Source organism: Microtus oregoni, unplaced genomic scaffold (assembly GCF_018167655.1).
Source record: "Microtus oregoni isolate MIOR12 unplaced genomic scaffold, Mior012 000003F_ref0000135, whole genome shotgun sequence".
Lineage (NCBI taxonomy): Eukaryota > Metazoa > Chordata > Mammalia > Rodentia > Cricetidae > Microtus > Microtus oregoni.
Window position 1 is genome coordinate 4,980,068 of NW_024543062.1, and position 21,780 is coordinate 5,001,847.

The 21,780-nt window shown below is 49.4% G+C and overlaps 3 protein-coding genes across 7 annotated transcripts; 1 reads left to right on the top strand and 2 right to left on the bottom strand.

Moving 5' to 3' along the window:
* Positions 1 to 719: 719 nt before the first annotated feature.
* On the bottom strand, positions 720 to 6,847 carry Cnpy4 (canopy FGF signaling regulator 4). 2 transcript variants are annotated; one of them, XM_041649008.1, is made up of 6 exons: positions 6,650 to 6,847; positions 3,543 to 3,669; positions 3,353 to 3,449; positions 2,350 to 2,472; positions 1,469 to 1,586; positions 720 to 1,385 (listed from the first exon to the last, which is right to left on the bottom strand). In XM_041649008.1, exons 1-6 carry the CDS (start codon positions 6,762 to 6,764, stop codon positions 1,246 to 1,248), a joined length of 720 nt encoding a protein of 239 aa, XP_041504942.1. In that variant the 5' UTR covers positions 6,765 to 6,847; the 3' UTR covers positions 720 to 1,245. The 2 variants fall into 2 exon arrangements, with proteins under 2 accessions (XP_041504942.1, XP_041504943.1); XM_041649009.1 differs by lacking the exon at positions 6,650 to 6,847 and adding an exon at positions 6,202 to 6,360.
* Positions 4,181 to 16,035, top strand: Taf6 (TATA-box binding protein associated factor 6). 4 transcript variants are annotated; one of them, XM_041649005.1, is made up of 15 exons: positions 4,181 to 4,207; positions 10,270 to 10,485; positions 10,717 to 10,803; positions 10,917 to 11,070; positions 11,260 to 11,316; positions 11,427 to 11,546; positions 12,106 to 12,251; positions 12,354 to 12,431; positions 12,534 to 12,635; positions 12,748 to 12,930; positions 13,460 to 13,534; positions 13,635 to 13,760; positions 14,706 to 14,879; positions 15,053 to 15,250; positions 15,496 to 16,035. In XM_041649005.1, exons 2-15 carry the CDS (start codon positions 10,330 to 10,332, stop codon positions 15,874 to 15,876), a joined length of 2,037 nt encoding a protein of 678 aa, XP_041504939.1. In that variant the 5' UTR covers positions 4,181 to 4,207; positions 10,270 to 10,329; the 3' UTR covers positions 15,877 to 16,035. The 4 variants fall into 4 exon arrangements, with proteins under 4 accessions (XP_041504939.1, XP_041504936.1, XP_041504938.1 ...); XM_041649002.1 differs by lacking the exon at positions 4,181 to 4,207 and adding an exon at positions 7,180 to 7,223; XM_041649004.1 differs by lacking the exon at positions 4,181 to 4,207 and adding an exon at positions 7,190 to 7,309.
* On the bottom strand, positions 16,021 to 21,771 carry Ap4m1 (adaptor related protein complex 4 subunit mu 1). Its single transcript, XM_041649006.1, has 15 exons — positions 21,528 to 21,771; positions 21,348 to 21,436; positions 20,868 to 20,974; positions 20,692 to 20,788; positions 19,356 to 19,466; positions 19,192 to 19,272; positions 18,459 to 18,521; positions 18,316 to 18,382; positions 18,173 to 18,226; positions 17,960 to 18,066; positions 17,769 to 17,863; positions 17,446 to 17,490; positions 16,723 to 16,773; positions 16,516 to 16,627; positions 16,021 to 16,424 (listed from the first exon to the last, which is right to left on the bottom strand). The coding sequence occupies exons 1-15, from the start codon at positions 21,583 to 21,585 to the stop codon at positions 16,200 to 16,202; spliced, it is 1,362 nt and encodes a 453-aa protein (XP_041504940.1). The 5' UTR covers positions 21,586 to 21,771; the 3' UTR covers positions 16,021 to 16,199.
* Between the last annotated feature and the right edge of the window lie 9 nt (positions 21,772 to 21,780).

A 21,780-nucleotide genomic window follows, 5' to 3' on the forward strand; every position in this document is an offset into this window, starting at 1 on the left:
TGGAAGAGCAGTCAGTGCTCTTAACCTCTGAGCCATCTCTCCAGTCCCTTTTTTTTTTTTTTTTTTGTATTTTCTGATACAGGGTCTCATGTAGCCCAGGATGGTCCTGAACTTGTTATATAGCTGAGGAAGACCTTAAGCTCTTGATCCTTTCGCTTCCGCCTCCCAAGTGCTAGGCTTATAAACGTGTACCTCTACTCTGGTACGGTTGCTTCCCCAACCCCTGCCAGTATCTTTGGGGCGCGAAATTATCAGCACCATTAGCTGCTGATAGACAGCAGGCCAAAGACTCCACTGTTGGGTGCTCGGATAATGTGTACCTGTTTGAAACGGGGCTCAGTCAAGTCATACAGAAAAGATTTAATCGCGATATAGAAAATATGGCACCTGTAAAATATGAAACAGATCACATATCTACCCACCTAACCTATCAGCATACCTTACACTGCCCTGTTCACAGACTGATGGTGTACAGTCTCATGTTTGCAGGCTGTGTATATGGGCTGGTGAGCGTCCCTTTTCGGCTTCTTATTTTGAGAAAGGGACTTATGTAGTTCTGGTTGCTCTTGAACTGCCATGTAGCTGGATGATAGCTTTGAACTCCTGATATTCTTGCCTCCAATTCTCAAGTGCTGAGATTATAGGGGTTTGCCACCATCAGTTTTTTTTTTTTGTTTTTGTTTTTTTGTTTTTTCGAGACAGGGTTTCTCTGTGGTTTTGGAGCCTGTCCTGGAACTAGCTCGTGTAGACCAGGCTGGTCTCGAACTCACAGAGATCCGCCTGCCTCTGCCTCCCGAGTGCTGGGATTAAAGGCGTGCGCCACCACCGCCCGGCCACCATCAGGTTTTATGTGATCCAGTTCACATCCTTGTCCATACTAGGTAGACATTCTACCAACTGAGCTACATCTGTAGCCGTCCTCTGGCCTCTTGAACAGGTCAAAATAGACCCCCTTCAAAAAGCAAAGAGACTTTCCCACAGCTCATACCATCACTGACCAATTGGTGCAGGTGAGGACCAAAAAATACAGAGAAAGCTTCAACACCATCACCACACGCATTGGGTCAATTATGTGGCGGCATGTGGCTCATCTCTGAAGGCAAAACTTGCCCCCGCTTCTTTGCACATTTTTCTCCTCTCATGTTGCCGTTCTGGGTCCCCAGGATCATGCCTGAGATCACAGGGAAAGGACGGTTACAAGCCTTGACGTGGGGAAAGGAGAGTGAGTTTTGAGCTCCTGGGGGCTCAAAGGTCCTCTGGGTCATGCTTGGAATTGCCTGAAGCCTTGGTGATCTCCTCCTCTTCCTCCTCCTCTTCCTCCTCCTCTTCCTCCTCCTGCCCATCACTGATCTTCTCCTTTCCAGTCCAGGTTTCCTGTAGACAAGCTAGGTGGAATGAGAGCAGACAATTCAGTAGTAATGCTGGGGTGTGGGAAGCAGGAGAGGAGAGGCCCAACCTCTACACTTACCAGTCTCAGAGGCTGGAAGCACATGACCTTCGCAGAGAAAATGCTGCAGGGGCTGCTCCTGATGGTGGAAATACCAGTCTCCCACAACATCTTCAAATTCCTCCAGCATTGTCTCACACTGGGGAAGAGCAGGAAGAGGATCTGCTCAGACGGGCTTTGGAAGACCTCTGCTCTTCATTCCCTGTCTTCCTTCTCCATTGACTGTATTACTAGATGTGTGATTCTCTTCATACAACATTTGCCAGGATCTATTACTCTCTGATACACAGTATATCTACGCAGCTAGGTGGCCATGTCTGTAGTTCCAGGGGGGAGGTGAAGGCAGAAGGGTCATATATTTAAGCTCATTCTCAACTACATAGCGAGTTTTCAGACCAGCCTGGACTACGTGCAATCCTGTCTCAGAAACTCAGTATGTCTCCAATTCTAGCCTGTAAAGTAGGAACTGGTAATCACACCTGGGACATGGGAGTAACACAAGGCAGCAGTGTGTGGCCCAGAACCCAGAACATAGTAGGCACCCAGTAAGCAGTGAGAGATATTATCAGCCTTGCAATATAACTTCTTTTTTTAAAATTTTTTTTATTTATTATGTGTACAATATTCTGTGTGTCTGCCTGCAGGACAGAAGAGGGCATCAGATCGCATTTCAGATGGTTGTGATCCACCATGTGGTTGCTGGGAATTGAACTCAGGACCTTTGGAAGAGCAGGCAATGCTCTTAACCACTGAGCCAACTCTCCAGCCCCGCAATATAACTTCTCGATAAATGGCACTGCCTTCACTCTTTGTCTCCTCCCTGCTCAAAGGCAGACATCCCCTGCACTGAGTTCCAGGATGTAGCTCTTCTCACCTCTGGACAGAGTAACGTCCCATCCTACCTGCTTCTTGAGGAATGTGACCTCCACACTGGGCTCGTCCCACAGCTCCAGAGGGATCCCCAGATCCACTTTCACTCCCTTCTGTACCAGGCCTTTCAGTGTCGCCATGGTCTGACTCTGACCCTGCGGGATGGAAAATTTGGTATCAGTCCCACCCATCTTCTCCATTTTCACCACATCAGCCCTATCAACTGCTGGAGTCTCCATAGTGTATTCTGTGAGGGAGTCTGATTGCCAGTCATTCCTCGAAGATCTTCGATGATATAGGTCTCTGTGTCTGAGAAACAGGTCCTGGGCTGGCAAAAAAAGCTCAGTTGGTAAAATACCTGAGGACCTGAGTTCAATCCCCAGAATCCATATTTAAAAAAAAAAAAAAAAAGGCATGGCAGCCCAAGCTTAGTTGCACCGCTGGAGAACAAACAGGTCGATTCTGGGGTTCTCTAACTAGCCAGCTTAGCCTGTTTAGAAAGTCAGTAAGCCAGTGAGACCCTGTCTCAAAAAACAAGGTAGGAACTGGGTGTGGTGACACAAGCCTTTAATCCCAGCACTCTTAGAGGCAGAGGTAGCTGGATCCCTGTGAGTTCAAGGCCAGCCTGGTCTACAGAGCAAGTTCCAGGACAGCCAAGGCTATTACACAGAGAAGCCCTGTCTCGGGAAAAAAAAAACAACAAACAAGTTGGGTATGGCAAGATGTCTTCGTGGGTAAAGGTGTCCCCCACCAAACCCAGTGACCTGAATTCTATCCACAGGACCCACATGGTGGAGAGACCCAACTACCACAAGCTGTCCTCTGACCTGAGTAGTGTGTTGGGACACATTTCACATATGAAATAATTGTGGAAAAACAAAACAAGGTGGATGGGTCCGGGGGAAAAAATGCCCAAAGCTGTTCTGGGGCCTCTCTACATGCCTGTGCGCACATACATGAACACACAAGGGCACATGCAAAGCCTTGAGGGAAAGAAACGAAAAGCTGCAGGGCCGTTCCTAGGAAACGCCTGACCTTGGCATATCTCAAGGAGCCCTTGCGCTCGGCGTGAACACTGTAGTCCAGGATCCGCTCACACAAATTCTCCAAAGCCTCTTCCAATCTTGTCTCGCTGTGGGAACAAGGAAATAAGACTCCGTGACGTGTCAGGAGCCCGGCAGCTCCTCCGAGGTTGGTTAGAAAGTGGGTAAGCACAGAGACTCACGAAAGGCTGTAGGGCACGTGTCTCTTCCTCTTGCCCGTGTCTAGCACCTGCCCCAGCTCCAGCACTTCTCGAGATCGACCCGTGCGACTCAGCTCTTCCTGAAGTTCCATGCTCAGCAGCTTACACACTGGTAGTAAGGAGAGACCCAAGGGGATGAGGACAAGTGACCCCACCAGCGTCGTTCTGCCCATGCTCCAAGGCAGCAGAGCACAGAAGCGAACATGCTGGAGTCAGGAAGACCGGAAGATGATACTGACTCCATCTCAGTAGCTGTGTGACACTTGCTGCATCTCAGCTTCTTCACCTCTAACACGGGGGTGAGACTGTGTCCCTTATAACCGTGTGATGAAAATTTAGGGCCATCAGCAAATGGAAAACCCCCAGGGTCGTGTCTGGCATACAGTGAGCACTGTGTAGGTACGTGGTGCCACTCTGACCTTACTCATTGAGCTACTCTTCTATGGATACTAGAGTGCAGATAGCATAAAACCCATCACGACGTGGCCACGAAACTGCCAGTATAATCTGGGACTGTCACATAAACAATGATGACACAGTGGTAGTGCTCCAGGGTTACAATCAAGAAACCTGGTTCCAGAACTGGTAAGATGGCTCGACAGGTAAAGGAACCCGCTGCCAAACCTAGAGGACCTACATGGTGGAAGGTGAGACCCGATTCCTCCATGTTATTCTCTGACCCGCACACACATACACCAAACAAACAAACAAAAAGAGACTTAATCTCACAGGAAATGGAAAAATGCAGAATTCATCCAAGGCCACCTCCTCTACTATAATTTCAATAAGGATAGACATATCTTTTCCACTGTTGTCTTCCTCAGTACCTTATCTGGCACAGTAGACTGGGTTCTCAAAAGTAAGAGTCTCCTCTAGAAGTGACAAGCTACACGGGTAAGTAACAATAGTGTTTACCCTGCTACAACCTGAGACACACAGGCACTCGCTTTTCCCTAGGACACAACACAGCAGGTGGCAGCAAGGAAGGAGTCCAAAGGAGACATTAAACTCCACAAGAATGGCGAGGAGCTTAGCAAACACAGGAGAGTGGGGTGGGGTGCACGAATTTAATCCCAGCACTCAGGAAGCAGAGGCAAGCAGATCTCTGTGAGTTCGAGGCCAGCCTAGTCTACAAAGGGAGTTCCAGGATGGCCAGGACTGTTAGAGAAACCCTGTCTTGAAAAACTTTAAAAAAGGAAGGAAGGAAGGAAGGAGGGAGGGAGAGAGAGAGAGAGAAAGAAAAAGAAAGAAAGAAAGAAAGAAAGAAGAAAACACAGAAAAGGGGGGAAACAGGGAAGGGAGAGACAAGGCATACTCATTGACTGTGAGAAGTTGGGTGTGTCTGGAGCATAGTCAATTTTAGGATGGGAATGAAGTATGAAAGTAAGGATGGGTCAGGCAGTGGTGGCACACGCCTTTAATTCCAGTACTTGGGAAGCAGAGGCAGGTAGATCTCTGTGAGTTCAAGGCCAGCCTGGTCTACAAGAGCTAGTTCCAGGACAGGCTCCAAAGCTACAGAGAAACCCCATAGTGATAAAACAAAAACAAAAGAAAAAGAAAAGAAAATGTGAGGATTTTGACATTTACAAATACAAGACATTTACAGACCCTGCCCCCCCACCCCAGAAGAAGGTTGACTTAGAGTCTGGGAAACCAACCATTCAGCAAGTAAAGTGCTTGCAAGCTTGAGGACCTGAGTTCAGATCCTCAGAACCTACAGAAAAAGTTGGGCAAGGTGGCACTTGTAATCCCAGTGTTTTGAGAAGACAGCTCACTTCTGTACCTAAGTTCCAGGGGAATGAGAGAACCTGTCTCAAACAAAAGGTAGACGTCTCTCGTGAAGGAATGACACCTGAGGTTGTCCTCTGACCTCTACATGTACACCACCCAGCGACACACACGGGGTCTTTGTCTGATAACAGAAGTGATAAAGCAAGAGGCCAACATTATGCCTGTGTTTAGGAAGATTAAGGAGTCCTAGGAGAGCCAGGCAGTAGTGGTGCATGCCTTTAATCCCAGCACTCAGGAGGCAGAAGCAGGAGGATCTCTGAGTTTGAGGCCAGCCTGGTCTACAAGAGCTAGTTTGAGAACTACACAGTGAAACCCTTTCTCAAAAAAAACATTAAAAAAAAAACAATAAAACTTAGGAGAGCAGGGCATGGTAGCGCACGCCTTTAATCCCAGCACTTGGAAAGCAGAACAGGCAGATCTCTGAGTTTGAGGCCAGCCTCGTCTAGAGAGAAAGTCCCAAGGTATCCAGCGCTACATAGAGAAGCTCTGTCATGAAAAACCAAAAAAGAAGAAAAGAAAATAACAGCCCCAGGAGAAGAGTGGTGCACAGATGCAAAAAGAAATGAAAGATTAGGATCAAATAATGAGTAACAATGATAAAATGCAGTTGGCTGTAAGGTGAAGAGAAAAAGAGTCCAAGAAAAACAGGTAATGTCGGGGAGAAAACAAGCTAGGGAACTACAGGGTATTCAGTGACTTGGCTCCTGACTAATACAGCCAGAGACCATGCTGCTTGCTGTAAAATCCCTTCAGTACACCCCAACTGCGAAGCCTCACACCGATGGGGAACTTCTAAGTGGTGTGGTGTCTCCATCTTTTGTTTATGAGCGTCAGCCACTGACTTACTCACCTTTAAACCCCTGTCATCAAGCCTGTAATTTGCTAGCGTCTCTGCCTGGGCGAGGCACAGGATGTCTAGAAGGTATGACACCCCACCCATGCAGGATGTCCAGATTTAGGTCTGGCTAACAAAGCGGGAAACGCACAGAGGAAGATGCTCGGTAGGATCCGCGCTACAGGTTCTGGAACTACAATTCCCACAATCCATTTGGGCCCGAGCCTGCAAGAAAAACCTGGCTCCTTTTGGATGCCGCCTGGGAAATGTAGTGTCACCAGAACCCTGATCCCTCCCCCCCCCCCCCCCCCATCCCTTGTTCCCATTCAAGAGTTACCAAGCTCCAAAAGAACTTATATCAAGAGGGTCGAGTGACCCATCTATCTTAGTCCATTTGATCCAGCCTAGAGTTAGAGAAGCAGGAGGTGGGACAGACAGATGTAAATAAGTTTCTTTTCTATACCTTCACATTTGCTGGGCAAACGTTCTGTATCATCGTCCTCTTTTTCCGTCGTCTCAGTCCATGCACTGTACGCTACCAGGATGAAAAGCAGTATTTCCAACCGCACAGGTCCCATGACAAAACGCTGTCCACACAGACACACAACCACCGGGTCCCTTCAGACTAACTTCTGGGAAGGAGCGGGCCCTTTAAATTTGGTCGCAGCGGGCCACAAGCTCTCTTAAAAAAAAAAAAAAATCCACCGTGGAACGGTCAGCGCATGCTCAGAGCTAGCCCGAAAGTGGGTGGAGCGTCATGGCTCAGGACTTCCCCGCCTCAATTTTGTGGCGCCTCCTGCAGGTCCTGGCAGCTGGGTATTGAAGACACAGATTTAAGTAATTAGACTATAATAATATCATCTTTACACATCTACGTAGAATGTAAATTTTGTATAATTTAAGACTGTGAGACGAGATGATCTATTTTGACGTACGGAAGAGCAGCGATAAACTCTTGGCTTCTGCCAGGACCTACTCCTGCCAGGGGGCGGGGCCAAGATGGCGCCGAGCGCCGGGTGAGCGGCGCTTTGGCAGCGGTGAGAGTCTTTTACTGCTCCCAGTGCTTGGCTGGCGGGGGAAGGTCTGAGGTGTATCCGTGAGGAGACCCTTTGAAAGGGCCCATGTGAGAACTGGGAAGAGGCCGGTTGGTTGTGTGTCCGTGCTCGTGGGGACTCTGTGCGTGTTTGCACTGAAAGGATGTTGGGGAGATGTAGTGGATTGTGAACCTCCTGTAGCGCTGCCGGGGGAAGTCTTCGAATCAGTTCTCTTCTGAGGAAAATGGTGCACAGATCTAGCTCAAATTATCCGCCCTCTGAGAAGTCTTCCTGTCGCTTCCACTGATCTGAGACGCTCCTGAGGCTGTTAGAGTGTTTCATGAACCCTAGTGGCAGAGGGTACCGCAGGGGACTGGGACACGACTACTTCTTGTATACTGACACCAGGTACAGAGTATGTGCTGAGTAATTGTATTCCCTGTAGACAAGAGTTAACAAAAGTCTGAGAAGACATGGGATGGCTTGAAAAGAACCAGTGCCCTTTGGCCTCTTTTCCCCCCGTCTCCCTAGCGCTCAGTTCTGAACACTCCTGAGGTTGCTCTTCCTCATGTCCAGTGTCAGGCAAGCGCCTTTCCTTTGGCCACAGAGTAAACTCTAAGCTTGAGTCTGTGTCTTTTTCATTTTGGAAATTGTTATACCAAGTATTTAGAGAACACTTACACCTTTAAGACTTAAAATCTATTTATTTTAACCATGTTCCAGGTACCAAGTAGGTCAGTAAACATAACAGACATTCCTGTCCACTGGTGAGGTCAGGATGATAAACTAGAAGAAATAATAGCTGGACTTGATGCTGCACAGCTGTAAAAGGCAGGAGAATCTCAATTTCAAGACTGCAGAGAGAGTTCCAGACAAGCCTCAGTAACTTACTGAGACCCAGTATAGAGGAGTTGTTTAACATGTAGAAGGGTGTGTATATGTATTATATATACAGAGAGAGAGAGAGAGATAAGATCAGTGTTGTCTCCATAGCAAATTTGTAGGCCAGTCGGAGCTACATGAGACCCTGTCCCTAAAGGGGTGGGGTCATGTAGCCAAACTCATTTGTGAAGACATCAGCAAAAGCTATAAAACCAAGTGCATGTCTGTCAGACGTAAAGGACAGCAAGGAGAATGGTATGACAGAATCAGTGGGAGAAGGAAGGATAGATAATCAGAGATATGATGAGAGGAAGAAAATTGAAAAGAAAAAGAAACACTTCAGACAGGAGCTTACTGCATGGCCCAGGCTGGCCTCGAACTTCCTGTCTCCTTACTTCAGCCTTCAGAATGCTGGGATTACAATTGTACACTATGTAGGGTCTCACTCTGAAGCATATCCTGTTATGATACTCAGGACAGTCCAACACCACCTGGACAGAACACATTTTGGTTTGGTTTGTTTTTGTTTTGTTTTTGTTTTTTTTTTGTTTTTTTTTTTTTTGAGACAGGGTTTCTCTGTACCTTTGGAACCTGTCCTGGAACTAGCTCTTGTAGGCCAAGGTGGTTTGAACTCACAGAGATCCACCTGCCTCTGCCTCCTGAGTACTGGGATTAAAGGCATGCACCACCACAGCCCGCCTGGTTTTCATTTTTTCTATCATAGTATGAATTAAAAGATGGTGTTTTGGGTTTTTGTTTTGTTTTTGTTTTTTTCAAGATAGGGTTTCTCTGTAACTTTGGAGCCTATCCTAGAACTAGCTCTCGTAGACCAGGCTGGCTCGAACTCACAGAGATCCGTCTGCCTCTGCCTCCCGAGTGCCAGGATTAAAGGCGTGTGCCACCACACCACCCAGCGACAGAAGACATTTTGAAGGGAGGGTTTGGGGAGGGTTTTATGGCAAAGAGGCAACAATTACAGCAAAGAGATGGTAAACTAGACTATATTTCGACAGCAGCACTTTGGTTTTAAGGAGTAAATGCAGGGAGGCTCGGATGGAAACAGGAACACCTTGTCTAGGGACTTTTAGAGTTCAGCAGGTGATAGGTGATGGTCACCTGGGCCAAAAAGGGTTTGGTTGGGCTGCCTGGTTCATTTTGAAACAGTGCTGGGAATCAAACCCAGGTCCTTGTGCATGCCAAGTACTCTACCACTGAGCCGCATCCTCCAGCCCTGACCCAGTGGATTGGATTCAAGGGTCCAGATGAGAATGAGGTGTGCTGGGTGTGATGACACATGCCGATAGTCCCTGCACTTGGGAGGTGTAGATAGCCGTATCAGGAGTTCAATTTCAACCTTGGAGTAGGAGGCCATCCTGGGCTACAAGAGGCCCTACTTAAAAGAAAAAAAAAAGCCAGGTAGTGATGGCCCATATCTTTAATCCCAGCACCCAGGAGGCACAGAGCAAGTTTCAGGTCAGCTAGGGCTACACAGTGAAACCCTGCCTCAGTGAAAGAAAAGAAAGTACTAGTGTGGAGATGTAGCTCAGTTGCTGAGAGTATTTGCCTAGCAGACACAAAGCCCTGGGTCCCATCCCCAGCACCACACAAACGGGGTATAAAGGTGCATGTCTATAGTCCCAGCATTAGGAGGGTAAAGGTAGAAGGATCGAGGCTCAAGTCTATCTTTTGTTGCAGAGATTGAGATTAGGCTAGGCTACAGAAATTCTATCCCTAAAAGTAAGACAAAAAAGCAAACCAAATTGTCACTAGTCATAGTAGTGCTTGAAAAGCAGAAGTGGAAGCTGGATGTAGCACACACCTTTAATCCCAGCACTCAGGAGGCAGAGGCAGGTCGATCCCTTGAGTTCAAAGCCAGCCTGGTCTACAAAGCAAGTTCCAGGACTGTTAAATAGAGAAGCCCTGTCTCGAAAAGAGAGAGAGAGAGAAGAAAAAGAAAAGAAAGGCAGAAGCACGAAGCTGGAATTGGAAGTGTCTGGGCTACATAGCCCCTGTGCCCAAATAAATGAATAAATAATAAAAGGACAAGCCAAGTTGTTGGGTGATAGCAATGTTTTGAAGATGAGCTGAAGTTGAAGCAAGTAGGAAGGGAGCTCAGGTTTAGGTTTTGAATTGTTTTTCTTTTTATCTTGCCCCATCCCATTACCAGTGGCTCCACCTCTCCACCCTGGGGTGGCATCCTTCCAGGGACAGGAGTTGGAATTCCAGCATGGCCGAAGAGAAGAAGCTGAAACTCAGCAATACTGTGTTGCCCTCTGAGTCAATGAAGGTGGTGGCAGAGTCCATGGGCATTGCCCAGATTCAGGAGGAGACTTGCCAACTGCTGACAGATGAGGTCAGCTACCGCATCAAGGAGATTGCTCAGGTAATCCTTCTGCCCAGCCTTGCTCTGTGTTAAAGATTCAGCTTACTAGTTACTGAGGCTAACCTTGAAGTTCTGATCCTTCTGCCTCTACCTCCCACTGCTGGGATTGCAGGCTGTGCCACCATGTCGTTTATGTGATGGTGGGCATTGAACTCAGGTCCCTGTGTTTTACTCACTGAGCTATATTCCCGAGGGTCTTAGATTAACATCTCTTCTCTTCCCAACCCCTAGGATGCTTTGAAGTTCATGCACATGGGGAAGCGACAGAAGCTCACTACCAGTGACATCGACTATGCATTGAAGTTAAAGAATGTGGAGGTGATTTGGAGGGACTCAAAGGGGACAGGAGGCTTCAGAGTGGGGAGACAATGCACATGTAGCCATGCCTCCCTTGGCTATTTCTCATGTCCTTCTCTGTCTCTCCAATATAGCCACTGTATGGCTTCCATGCTCAGGAATTCATCCCTTTCCGTTTTGCCTCTGGTGGGGGCCGGGAGCTCTACTTCTATGAGGAGAAGGAAGTGGACCTGAGCGATATCATCAACACCCCTCTGCCTCGGGTGCCTCTGGATGTCTGCCTCAAAGGTGGAGGGAGGGTAGAGCTGGGTGCACAGGGAGGAGGGAAGGGGGCATGTGACTGGGAGGAACAAACATCCAGTGTGAAATCCTGGTGAATGGCAAGAAGGGGACCAGGAGGGAACACACACCTTCCGTCGTATGGGGTGACTTCCCAGTGTCCGTGCCCAGTAACTCAGCTCCACATCTTCCTTACAGCCCATTGGCTAAGCATTGAAGGCTGCCAGCCAGCTATACCAGAGAATCCACCCCCAGGTAACATTTTCCGTGCCCAGCGCCAAGCCTTCTTACTCTCCTCCCTCGTCCTTGGTCCTATGGGGGCTCCTCCTACCTTTTCATCACTCCTGTGACCACCTTCCCACCAGCACCCAAAGAACAGCAGAAGGCTGAGGCCACAGAACCCTTGAAGTCAGCAAAGCCAGGCCAAGAAGAAGATGGACCCCTGAAAGGCAAAGGTCAAGGGACAGCTGCAGCTGATGGCAAAGGTCAGGATTCAGGCCAGGCCTCTTTCTGCTCTTACCCCAGAACCAGATGGTCCTCAGTGAAGGGGGTGAGGTCATGGATGAATGAACCCCAGAAAGGCCTAGAAGCCTAGAGAAGGGCTACATGTTACAGTGAGGGTTTGTCCTGTACAGAAGCCTCTTCTGGAGCTTACTTTTTTGGTACATGTGTGTATACATGTGTATGTGTGTTCCTGTGTCAGGTGTTAGGTATGTGTGTTACCAACCAGGGGACCATCTTAGCTGTCAGTCCTCATGTGCTGTCTACCTTGAGTTTTTTGTTTGTTTGTTTTTGAGACTGGGTCTCAGTGTCCTGGAAGTCTTTAGTTATGCTAGGCTGACTAGCCAGCAAGTCCCAGGGATCCTCCTGTCTCCACTTCCCTAGGGCATACACTACCATGGCCAGCCTTTTTTATTTTTATTTTTTAATGGGTTCTGGGCATCGAACTCAGGTCCTTGTGCTTATAAGGCAAGCACTTTACTGACTGAACCAACTCTCCAGCCTCAGCTTTCTTTTTTAAGCCTGTCTCCCCAATTCACACAGGAAAAGAGAAGAAAGCACCTCCCTTGCTGGAGGGAGCCCCTTTCCGCCTGAAACCCCGCAGCATCCATGAGCTGTCTGTGGAACAGCAACTGTATTACAAGGAAATCACAGAAGCCTGCGTGGGATCCTGTGAAGCCAAGAGAGCGGTAAGCCTGCCCTCTGGCCTGCCTTCACAGAGGGAGAATCCTGGAGTACTCGTAGTTTTCCTACAGTAAACCATCTCGCCTGACTCATTGCCCCTCCAACAGGAAGCTCTGCAGAGCATTGCCACGGATCCAGGGCTCTATCAGATGCTACCACGGTTCAGTACTTTCATCTCTGAGGGGGTGAGAGAACTGGAAAAGGCCAGAAAGGGGGTGGCAGGGGGAGTCTGTCTAAGGGGTCTGTCTGTGCCCCCCCACCACCACCACCACTTTTGCCTCTCCTAGGTCCGTGTGAATGTGGTTCAGAATAACCTGGCCTTGCTCATCTACCTGATGCGCATGGTGAAGGCCCTGATGGACAACCCCACGCTGTATCTAGAGAAATATGTGAGTGGTCTTGCCTACCTCCTGTCTTTTCCAAGGCCAGGGCCCCCTTCTGCGGACTGCTCCACAGAAGGTCAGGTATCAAAACTGGCTGACGTTGCCTGGTCTCAATCAGGTGCATGAGCTGATTCCAGCAGTAATGACCTGCATTGTGAGTAGACAGCTGTGCCTGCGACCGGATGTGGACAATCACTGGGCACTCCGAGATTTTGCTGCCCGTCTAGTGGCCCAAATCTGTAAGCATTTCAGCACAACCACCAACAACATCCAGTCTCGGATCACCAAGACCTTTACCAAGGTGAGTGCCAAAAATTTATCAGATGCTCAGATAATGCAAATCTATCCTTCAGGTTATCCCCAGGAAAGAAAGAACTTCACCTGTCTGGCAGTGGAAAGATACCCAGAACATGGGGCAGAAACTGAAGCCAGGGCGATTGGGTCCAAGAGACTTGAGCCTCTATCTATGTCTTACTGCTTTATAAGTGCTCATAGGTGATGTTAGTCCTTAGCAATTAGCCTTTTCTTTTTTGAAAGGGGTTGTCATGTATCCCAGGCAAGCCTTAAACTCTGTATAACTGAGGATGGCTTCAAACTTTGTTTTGTTTTTTGAAACTGGGATCCTCTGTGTAGCCTCCAACTCAGAGATCCTCCTGCCTCTGCCTCCCAAGTGCTGGGATTAAAGGTGTGTGCCACCACTGCCTGGCAGCTTTGAACTTCTCATCTTCCTGTCTGTACCTCCTATTGCCAGGATTCAGGCATGTACCACCAGGCCTAGTTTAGCAGTCTTCTCAAATCTTCTCATCTTCAGTTTTCTTCTTTTTCTACAGAGCTGGGTAGATGAGAAGACCCCATGGACAACTCGATATGGCTCCATTGCAGGCCTGGCAGAGCTGGGGCATGATGTTAGTACCCAGGGCGAAGAGCTAGGAGAGGGGCGGTTACATGTGGAATGGGAGAGCCCCCTGGTGACCTAGTCTGGCTTCTCCCCTTCCTTCCCACAAGGTGATTAAGACACTGATTCTGCCAAGGCTGCAACAGGAAGGGGAACGGATCCGCAGTGTCCTGGATGGGCCTGTGCTGAGCAACATTGACCGTATTGGAGCAGATCATGTGCAGAGCCTTCTCCTGGTGACGAATCCCCGCTATACCCTCCCCTTTCCCAGCAGTTCCACTCCCAGCTCCCACAAACATAGCTACAGTGTTTAGCAAGCACGAGGCACATCTTAACTCTTTTACTCTTCAGAGGTCAGCACTGTGGTGCACATGAAAAGCTAGACACAAATAGAAACAGAGGCCTTAACTTAAGAAGTTCCTAACTTCTGGACTGCACTGCCCTCATCTACACAAGGCTCATGAGCACCCCATGTAGGTCGTCACTAGATACAGCAAATCCTCTTCTTACCAGCTGATCCCTATGCAGGAAGTAGTCTTTAGTTTTTTGTTGACGCCAATAGATGGAGTCTTTCTTGTGTTGGCTAGCCTGGAACTTATGAGGTAGACTATGCTGGCCCTGTGACAATCCTGTTGCCTCTGCTTTCTTGAGTGCTAAGATTACTGGAGTGCACCACCACACCCACTGAAATCACTCCTTTTTATTTTATGAATGTACACCATGTGTACAGGTACCCACAAAAGCCAAAGGAGGGCAACAAAATGCCTTGAGTTCCAGGTGGTTTTGAGCAACCAACCTCTGGAAGAGCAAGTGTTCTAAACCTCTGAACCCCACCTCCTGTCCCCCATTTTCTTTTTTTGTGTGTTGTGTGTGCTGCTGGGAATTGCACCTAGGGCCACATGCCTATTTTCACAATGCTCTACCACTGAGCTATAGTCAGTCTCCTTGCCCCCCTCCCCCAACACACACAACTTTGAGACATTTCATCTGCCCAGGTTAGCCCGAAATTCTCTTTATAGCTCTGGCTAGCCTAAAACTCAGTGATCCTCCTGCTTCAGCATGAATGCTGGGCCTACAGGCAGGAACCACCACACCCAGCTCAGTTCACTGTGGCCTCTAACTGTAGCAGTGGGTGATTACATTTGCTGCAGAGTACCAGCCTCACTTTGCCGTCTCTGCAGAAACACTGTGCCCCAGTACTGGCGAAGCTGCGCCCTCCGCCTGACAATCAGGATGCCTACCGAGGAGAATTTGGGTCCCTTGGGCCCCTTCTCTGCTCCCATGTGGTGAAGGCCAGGGCCCAGGCTGCTCTACAAGCCCAGCAAGTCAACAGGACCACACTCACCATCACCCAGGTCAGCTGCTGAGGGAGGAGGCTGCACAGGATTGTGCAGGTTTGGGACAGGACTTGCCATAGCCAGCAGTCCAGGGAGCTTGACCCTACTCCTACCCCCAGTGAAGAGCTAAGAGCAAGCACAACCCAGGTCTGCCTTCAATGTTGACATTTTCTTCCTGTTCCTCTTCATAGCCTCGGCCCACGCTGACCCTCTCACAGGCCCCTCAGCCAGGCCCTCGTACCCCTGGCTTATTGAAGGTCCCTGGCTCCATTGCCTTGCCTGTTCAGACACTGGTGTCTGCCAGAGCTGCTGCCCCTCCTCAGCCTTCTCCTCCTCCAACCAAGTTTATTGTCATGTCCTCATCTTCCAGTGCCTCATCGACCCAGCAGGTATGTGGGGCCGGGTGAAGGATGTGAGGGGCACCAAATGGAGGCCTAATCCTTCCAGGCCCAAACTCAGAAGGTAGGAGGGAGTCTGGTCAGGATCTTAGAGGGTTCAAGCTAGCAGCACTCTCCTGGATCTTGATCCTTCATTGGGAGCAGAGGGAAGCAAGAACAGCATGACCAAGGCCTTCCAGGTGTGAGGTAGACAGCACACAATCGCTACAATCACCTTGCCTTCCTTTCTACCCCAGGTCCTGTCCCTCAGCACCTCAGCTCCTGGCTCAGGCTCTACCACTACCTCTCCTGTCACCACCACAGTTCCCAGCGTGCAGCCCATCGTCAAGCTGGTCTCCACTGCCACCACTGCACCCCCAAGCACAGCCCCTGCTGGTCCTGGTAGTGTTCAGAAATACATCGTGGTCTCCCTTCCCCCAACAGGGGAAGGCAAAGGAGGACCCCCTTCTCATCCTTCTCCAGTCCCTCCTCCATCTTCCTCACCATCCCCACTTGGGGGCAGTGCCCTCTGTGGGGGGAAGCAGGACGCTGGAGACAGCCCTCCTCCAGCTCCAGGGACTCCAAAGGCTAATGGCTCCCAGCCTACTGGACCTGGCTCCCCGCAACCTGCTCTGTGATAACGATAACGTCATATCTGCTGACCTCCTCTTCTGTGGAGTCCTACACGCACAAAGAATGCGTGAGGGAGGAGGGAGTAGTAGGCTGTTTCCCCCAGTGACTTTCTTTTTAGATACTGTACAGTAAGTTCCTCAGAATAAAAGCTGGATTTGTAAGTTTGTAAGCCTCTGTGCGTCACATACAACGGAAAGGGTGAGTCCGTGGAACCTTCCTGGTCTTGGGATTCTTCTCTCCAGATCCAAAGACACAAGAAAGCAAATGTCCTCTTCCTGTTCAACTGCCCGCTGCTGACTTTGCTGTCCATATCCTTGTTTGGGGAGCTTCAAATCCGAATTACGTACGCATTGCTGTGGCTCAGGTGTCGTACCCACTTGTGAGGGTTGGCACTACCACAGGTGCTAAAGGACAGCCTAAGGAAGCGAACCTGGAGGCCAGAGCATGTGTGCCGAGGGAGTTCAAAGGAGAGGCTGGCAGGACCCAACCCCAAGGGGGCTGCCGAGGAAGAAGGCCCATGGCTGGGAGGCCCCTGTGAGCCAGGGACATCCATCTGTAAGTAAACAGAAGATGTGAGGTTAGATAGCTACCTGGTACCAGGACTAGGCTATTGCCAGAGGTTCATGAGGATGGAAAATGCATACCTGGAACAGGCCTGAGAGTTGAGAGCCTCCTTGTACCCGGGGCAGGTCCCAGTGGAGAGCTCCTTCTCCCAGTTCTGCCTTTTGATCTGGGCTGCTCAATTCCTGAGACAGGCTGGAGGGTGGACAGGGAAGATGCTGTACTAAGTGGCTACTTCCTTGGTAGAGCAGAGGCTACACCCAGGAAATCTTCCCAGCAAGCGTGCTGACCTGACTACCCCCCGAGGCAGGGGAAGGTGCAGATGAATGTTGAGAGCTTGGCTGCAAAGAGGAAAAAAAGAGTCAGCCCCAGGATGGCAGTGTCTTACCCTGTTTGTATTGTACTGGAGACAGTCTTATGCAGTTGAGGATGGCTTTGAACTTCTGATTCTCTTTCCTCCAGTGCAAGGGTTGCAGGTATGCACCACTACACTTGGTGTAGTGCTGAGGACCAGGGCTTTCCATCTCCATCCCTAGCTCCTGTTCCTCCTAATGTCCCAACAGGAGTTCAGCACAGATGCAGTCCCTTCTCTAACGCTTTCCCAAATGCCACAACCTCGGACTCAAGTGGAATTTAAAGTTGGTGGATACAAACACTGGTTTGTTTTGAGATGGAGTCTCACTGTTAAGCCCAGACTGGCTTCACATTGGTGATTCTCCCACCTCAGCCTCCCAACTGATGGGATCACAGACACATACCACACTCTTAGTAGGTCCATCTGCAGGAAGAACTAACTGGGCCTTGGCTCTGTTTCCTATCCTATACAGTTGAACTGGGCTTTAGTAACACCACTCTTTTGTATCTTGTTTTTTGAGACAGGGCTTTATGGAACCCAACTTGGCCTCTAACTCCTTATGTATTTGTATTTGGCCTTAAACTCCTGATCTTTCTGTCTCTATCTCCCAAGGGCTGGGACTATAAGTGTGTGCCCCCTTGCCCAAATTAACTCTTACCTCTTTGGGGGTAGGTCACACCGTAACTTCAGGTAAATCTGGAGCCTGGAAAAGGTGGCATACACAATTACTTACATTGTACCCTATTGGCATTCCATCACTGCTTATCCAGGGCCTCCATAGGAGGCTGTATAAGTTGTACCCCAAGAAGAATAAGGGCTGAGAGCCACCCCAATAACACTAGCCAATACTTTTTCCAGCCTGTGTCCTATCATCTCTACTGCCACCCTTCCAGATTAACCTTAACCCTTCCAGATTAACCTTAACCCTTCCAGATTAAACCCTGGCTTAGAGGAGTTCGAAAACACAGGAACTAGTCTCACCGGCCTGAGCCTCGGTCCCACTGTACAGAGGGAAAGAGCCGGAAGGGGAGTGGTGAGGGGAGGTCATCAGAGAGCTGGTATCTCATCACAGTCAGCTGAGGCCAGAGAGGAAGAGGTCAGCATGGCCCTGCACTGGCACCTCCTCCCTCCCCTCTGCTGAGTGGAATACACCAGGCCACCCTGAACCTGACCTCGCCCTGAGGTGGCTGCAGGCGGAGGATCCGATGAGACTCAAACTCATCTAGATTGACAGAGCTATGGAATGACACCTCATCAACTCGAATTCCTGGCCCATAACCTGCAAAGAAAAGAAGGTAGCTCTTCCGAACTGTGTTCAGAAGGGAAGAGACATTTCCAACATTTTTCCATATTTTTGGAGAGAAAAAAATTCATGCTCTTTTTACCTCTCAGTTCTGACTTTCCCACACAAAATTCTTCTGTCAAGCCAATGTACATCTCTGGGAAGAAAGGACATGAGAAAAGGGAATCAAAAACCACTACACACATCACCAGGAAGCCTGTACCACACTTAACCATGGGTCCTCACCAGAACCGCTCGGAAGGAAGCTCTTGAGCCGTATCTCTCCTTGAACATCCACCTTCAACAATGAGCCCTGGGGGTGGGAAGGAAGTTAAGTCTTCCCCGAGTACCATGGCCCTTCAACTCCAGGGGTGAAAACCCAGACTTACATTAGATGCAATCAATACAGACAGCCTCTCGACCACATCTAAAAACACTTCATTCTTCTGGCTCTAAAAGAGAGGGAGTAAGTAGTAGAGACTGAAAATCTGTCCTAAAATGGATAGGCAATGCCACGCACAATCACACATGCCTGTAATCCCAGTGTTTAGGAAGCCAAAGTAGGAGGGCTGCCATGAATTCAAGGACAGCCTGGGTTACAGTGTAAGGGCCTGATTTACCAGATGTCTCAACAAAAGAACAGGGACTACAGAGATGGCTTGCTCAGTAAAGCGCTTGCCATGTGAGTCTGATCCTCCAAATCCCTGTGAAAGTCAAGTGTGGGGATGTGAACCTATAATAGCTACACTAGGAGGTGAAGATACACAGTCTCCAAGGCTCACTGACAGGCTGGCCAGCCCAGCCTAGTCAGCAAGCTCCAGGCTAATGAAAATCCTGCCTCAAAGGAGGTGAATGGCGCTCCTGAGGATGACATCAAAGGCCTGGTCCTTTGGCCTCCACAAAATGCATGCACCGCACACATATACATACATGCATAAAATAAAAGAGGCAGTAGAAGGGACAGGGTAGTTGAAGCAGAGTCCTGGAACAGAAACCCAGGGATAATGGAAGGAATACCATGTCAAAGGAATGAAAAGATAAGCAAGTTCTTGGACTCTGAGGTGTTAGGACAAAAAAATAAAAAAATAAAATCAGTTCTGGCCCCACTGATCTGTCTCTTACCTGGTCAGAGCGACTGGACAAGACTGGACGACTGGCAGCACTGCTGGGGGCCACTCTGTTCTGCTGTGTCTCTGCCCCAAACTGTAAGGCAGCCAAGGCAATCAATCCTCAGCTTTGACGCTCATAGCCGACCCTCCTGGCCCCCCTCTTTCCCTGCCACTGACCAATCCGACGCTGCTGAGGTCAAAGAGACTGAAGGGCTTGCTGACCACAGCTTCAGTTTGGATGAAGTTCCTCAGCATTTCCGTGGATGTAGTCTGCACATAGCCATAATCCTAATGGGCAGAAAGAGTGAAATGGAGTGAATTTAACCTCCTAACCACAAAACGCTGTGATAGAAGAGAGGACATTTCTTCAGGGTAGCAGGGAACGAGAGGGAAGACCTTGGGACTGGGGAGATGGTTCAGTGGGTAAAGGGCTTGCTGAACAAGTGCGAAGACCTGAACTCAAGTTAAAAAACGCTGGACATAACGAGCCTCTGTAATCCCAGTGTTCTCATTAGGGATGAGGATGGAGACAGGAGACTCCAGAAAGCTTGCAGGCTAGTTTAGTGTGCGCGCATGGCAGAACAAAGAGACCTTCCCTTTTTCTTTTTGCCTTTCCCTTTCTTCTCTCCCCAGCTCCCCCCAATTTTCCAGACAGGATTTCTCTGTGTAGCCCTGGTTGCCTTGGAACTCACTCTGTAGAACAGACTGGCCTTGAACTCAGAGATTCACCTGCCTCTGCCACCCAGTGCACCACCTCACACACCTGACTTCTTTTTCCAATTTTTTGAGATAAGATCTCACTATGTAAGTAACCCTGGCTGGCCTCAAACTCTTTATGTAGACGACGTTTGCCTCAAAATCAAATCCATCTGCTTCTGGGTGCTGGTATATATTATTTATTTATTTATTTATTTTGATTTTCGAGACAGGGTTTCTCTGTAGCTTTTGGTTCCTATTCTGGAACTAGCTGTTGTAGTCCAGGCTGGCCTCAAACTCACAGAGATCCGCCCGCCTCTGCCTCCCGAGTGCTGGGATTAAAGGCGTGCGCCATCACCGCCCGGCCTATATATGTTTTTCAAGACAAGATTTTTCTGTAGCTCTGGAGCCTGTCCTGGAACTCCCTCTGTAGACTAGGCTGGTCTCAAATTCACAGAGATCCGCTTGCCTCTGCCTCCCAAGTGCTGGAATTAAAGGCATGCGCCACCACTGCCTGGCTGGGTGCTAGTATATTAAAGGCATGCACCAAAATGACTAGCAAAGGACTTTGTCTTGAACAGGTAGAAGGTAAGGGCCAATACCCAAACTGTCCAACAAAAAGAGAGAGAAAGAGAGGGACCCTGTAAGATGGCTCAACTGATAAAGGTGCTTGCTACTAAGCCAGCCAACCTGAGTTCAATCCCAGGGACTCAGAGAGTAGAAGAAAACTGTCTCCAGCAAGTTATCCTCTGAACTCCACACACGTGCAACCACATACATACATAGTTTGAAAAAGAGGACAATCTTTGGGCTTTACCAGCACTTCATCCAGGAGTTCATAGACAAGAGCCACATTCCGTGAGATGGTTCCCTCACTGAGAGAGCCACAGTAGTCACCCAGGAGAGTGGCTAACCTAAGGAAACACAGGTGAGAACGTGTGAACGAATAAACTTCGCAGGCCCGCTTTAGGTGTCCGTCCCAGTCGGACTCACCGGGAAAGCAGCTCCAGGAGACAGAAAGGAGAGACGTTTTCGGAGGTTGTGGCCACCAAATAGAGACCACTGTGTCTGATGTGAATGAAATGACGATCGTCATGATACTGAGGCAGAGTTGGGAAGAGACCAGAATTAAAAGACCAGAATTGCAGTAATGTGGTCCGCGAGATGGCACTCGAGGGTCTCTACTAGTGACGTAGACAGTGCGATTTTGGGCGATCCCTGAGACCTCTCAAAGACCTGGCCTCCTAACGTGTAACCTACCTCGCAGAGTTGTTGACAGTCGCGAGACGGGGGAGCAAGGCTCCGTTTCTGGCGTCTTGTTAGCACTCAAAACATTTTTCTTCCCTGGGAAAACGCACCCCCTCCCCTCCCCCTCCTGGAAGCTTTCTATCGAGCAGCCCTTGAAGGGGAGAGATGAGGCACCCACCACGCTCCACACTCCTAAACCCCTGCTCGCCCGCCACGAGTGGTTACCATGACAACCGGGGACTCGCCTCCAGGCAGTCCCGTCAGCTTCCGGTAAAAGAGCTCGGCCACATCACGACCACCACTGTCCCCGCGAACTGCAAGGGTAGTTAAGGAGCAGGCGACACAGGATGACTCTGGGTTCGATTTCTACCAGCTACTCCTCCCTAGCTCGCGGGTCAAGGATACAGTCTTTGTAGATGAGCGGGTCCCCCTTGGAGGACAGAATGAAGAACTGGGAAATCATGGCCGTTCTGGAGGGCAGACAAGAAGACGGTGAAAGTTGAAGCCACTCCGCCCTGCAGTCGCGGAACAAAAGGACGCACGGAGGCTGGCGCTTTAAGAAACACTCCTCCCACACCCACACAGGCAAGCAGTAATTTTGAACCGCGGGAAACGCGGGGCCCAACCCGACAGGGCCTGGCAATCTTCCTCCGGCCCG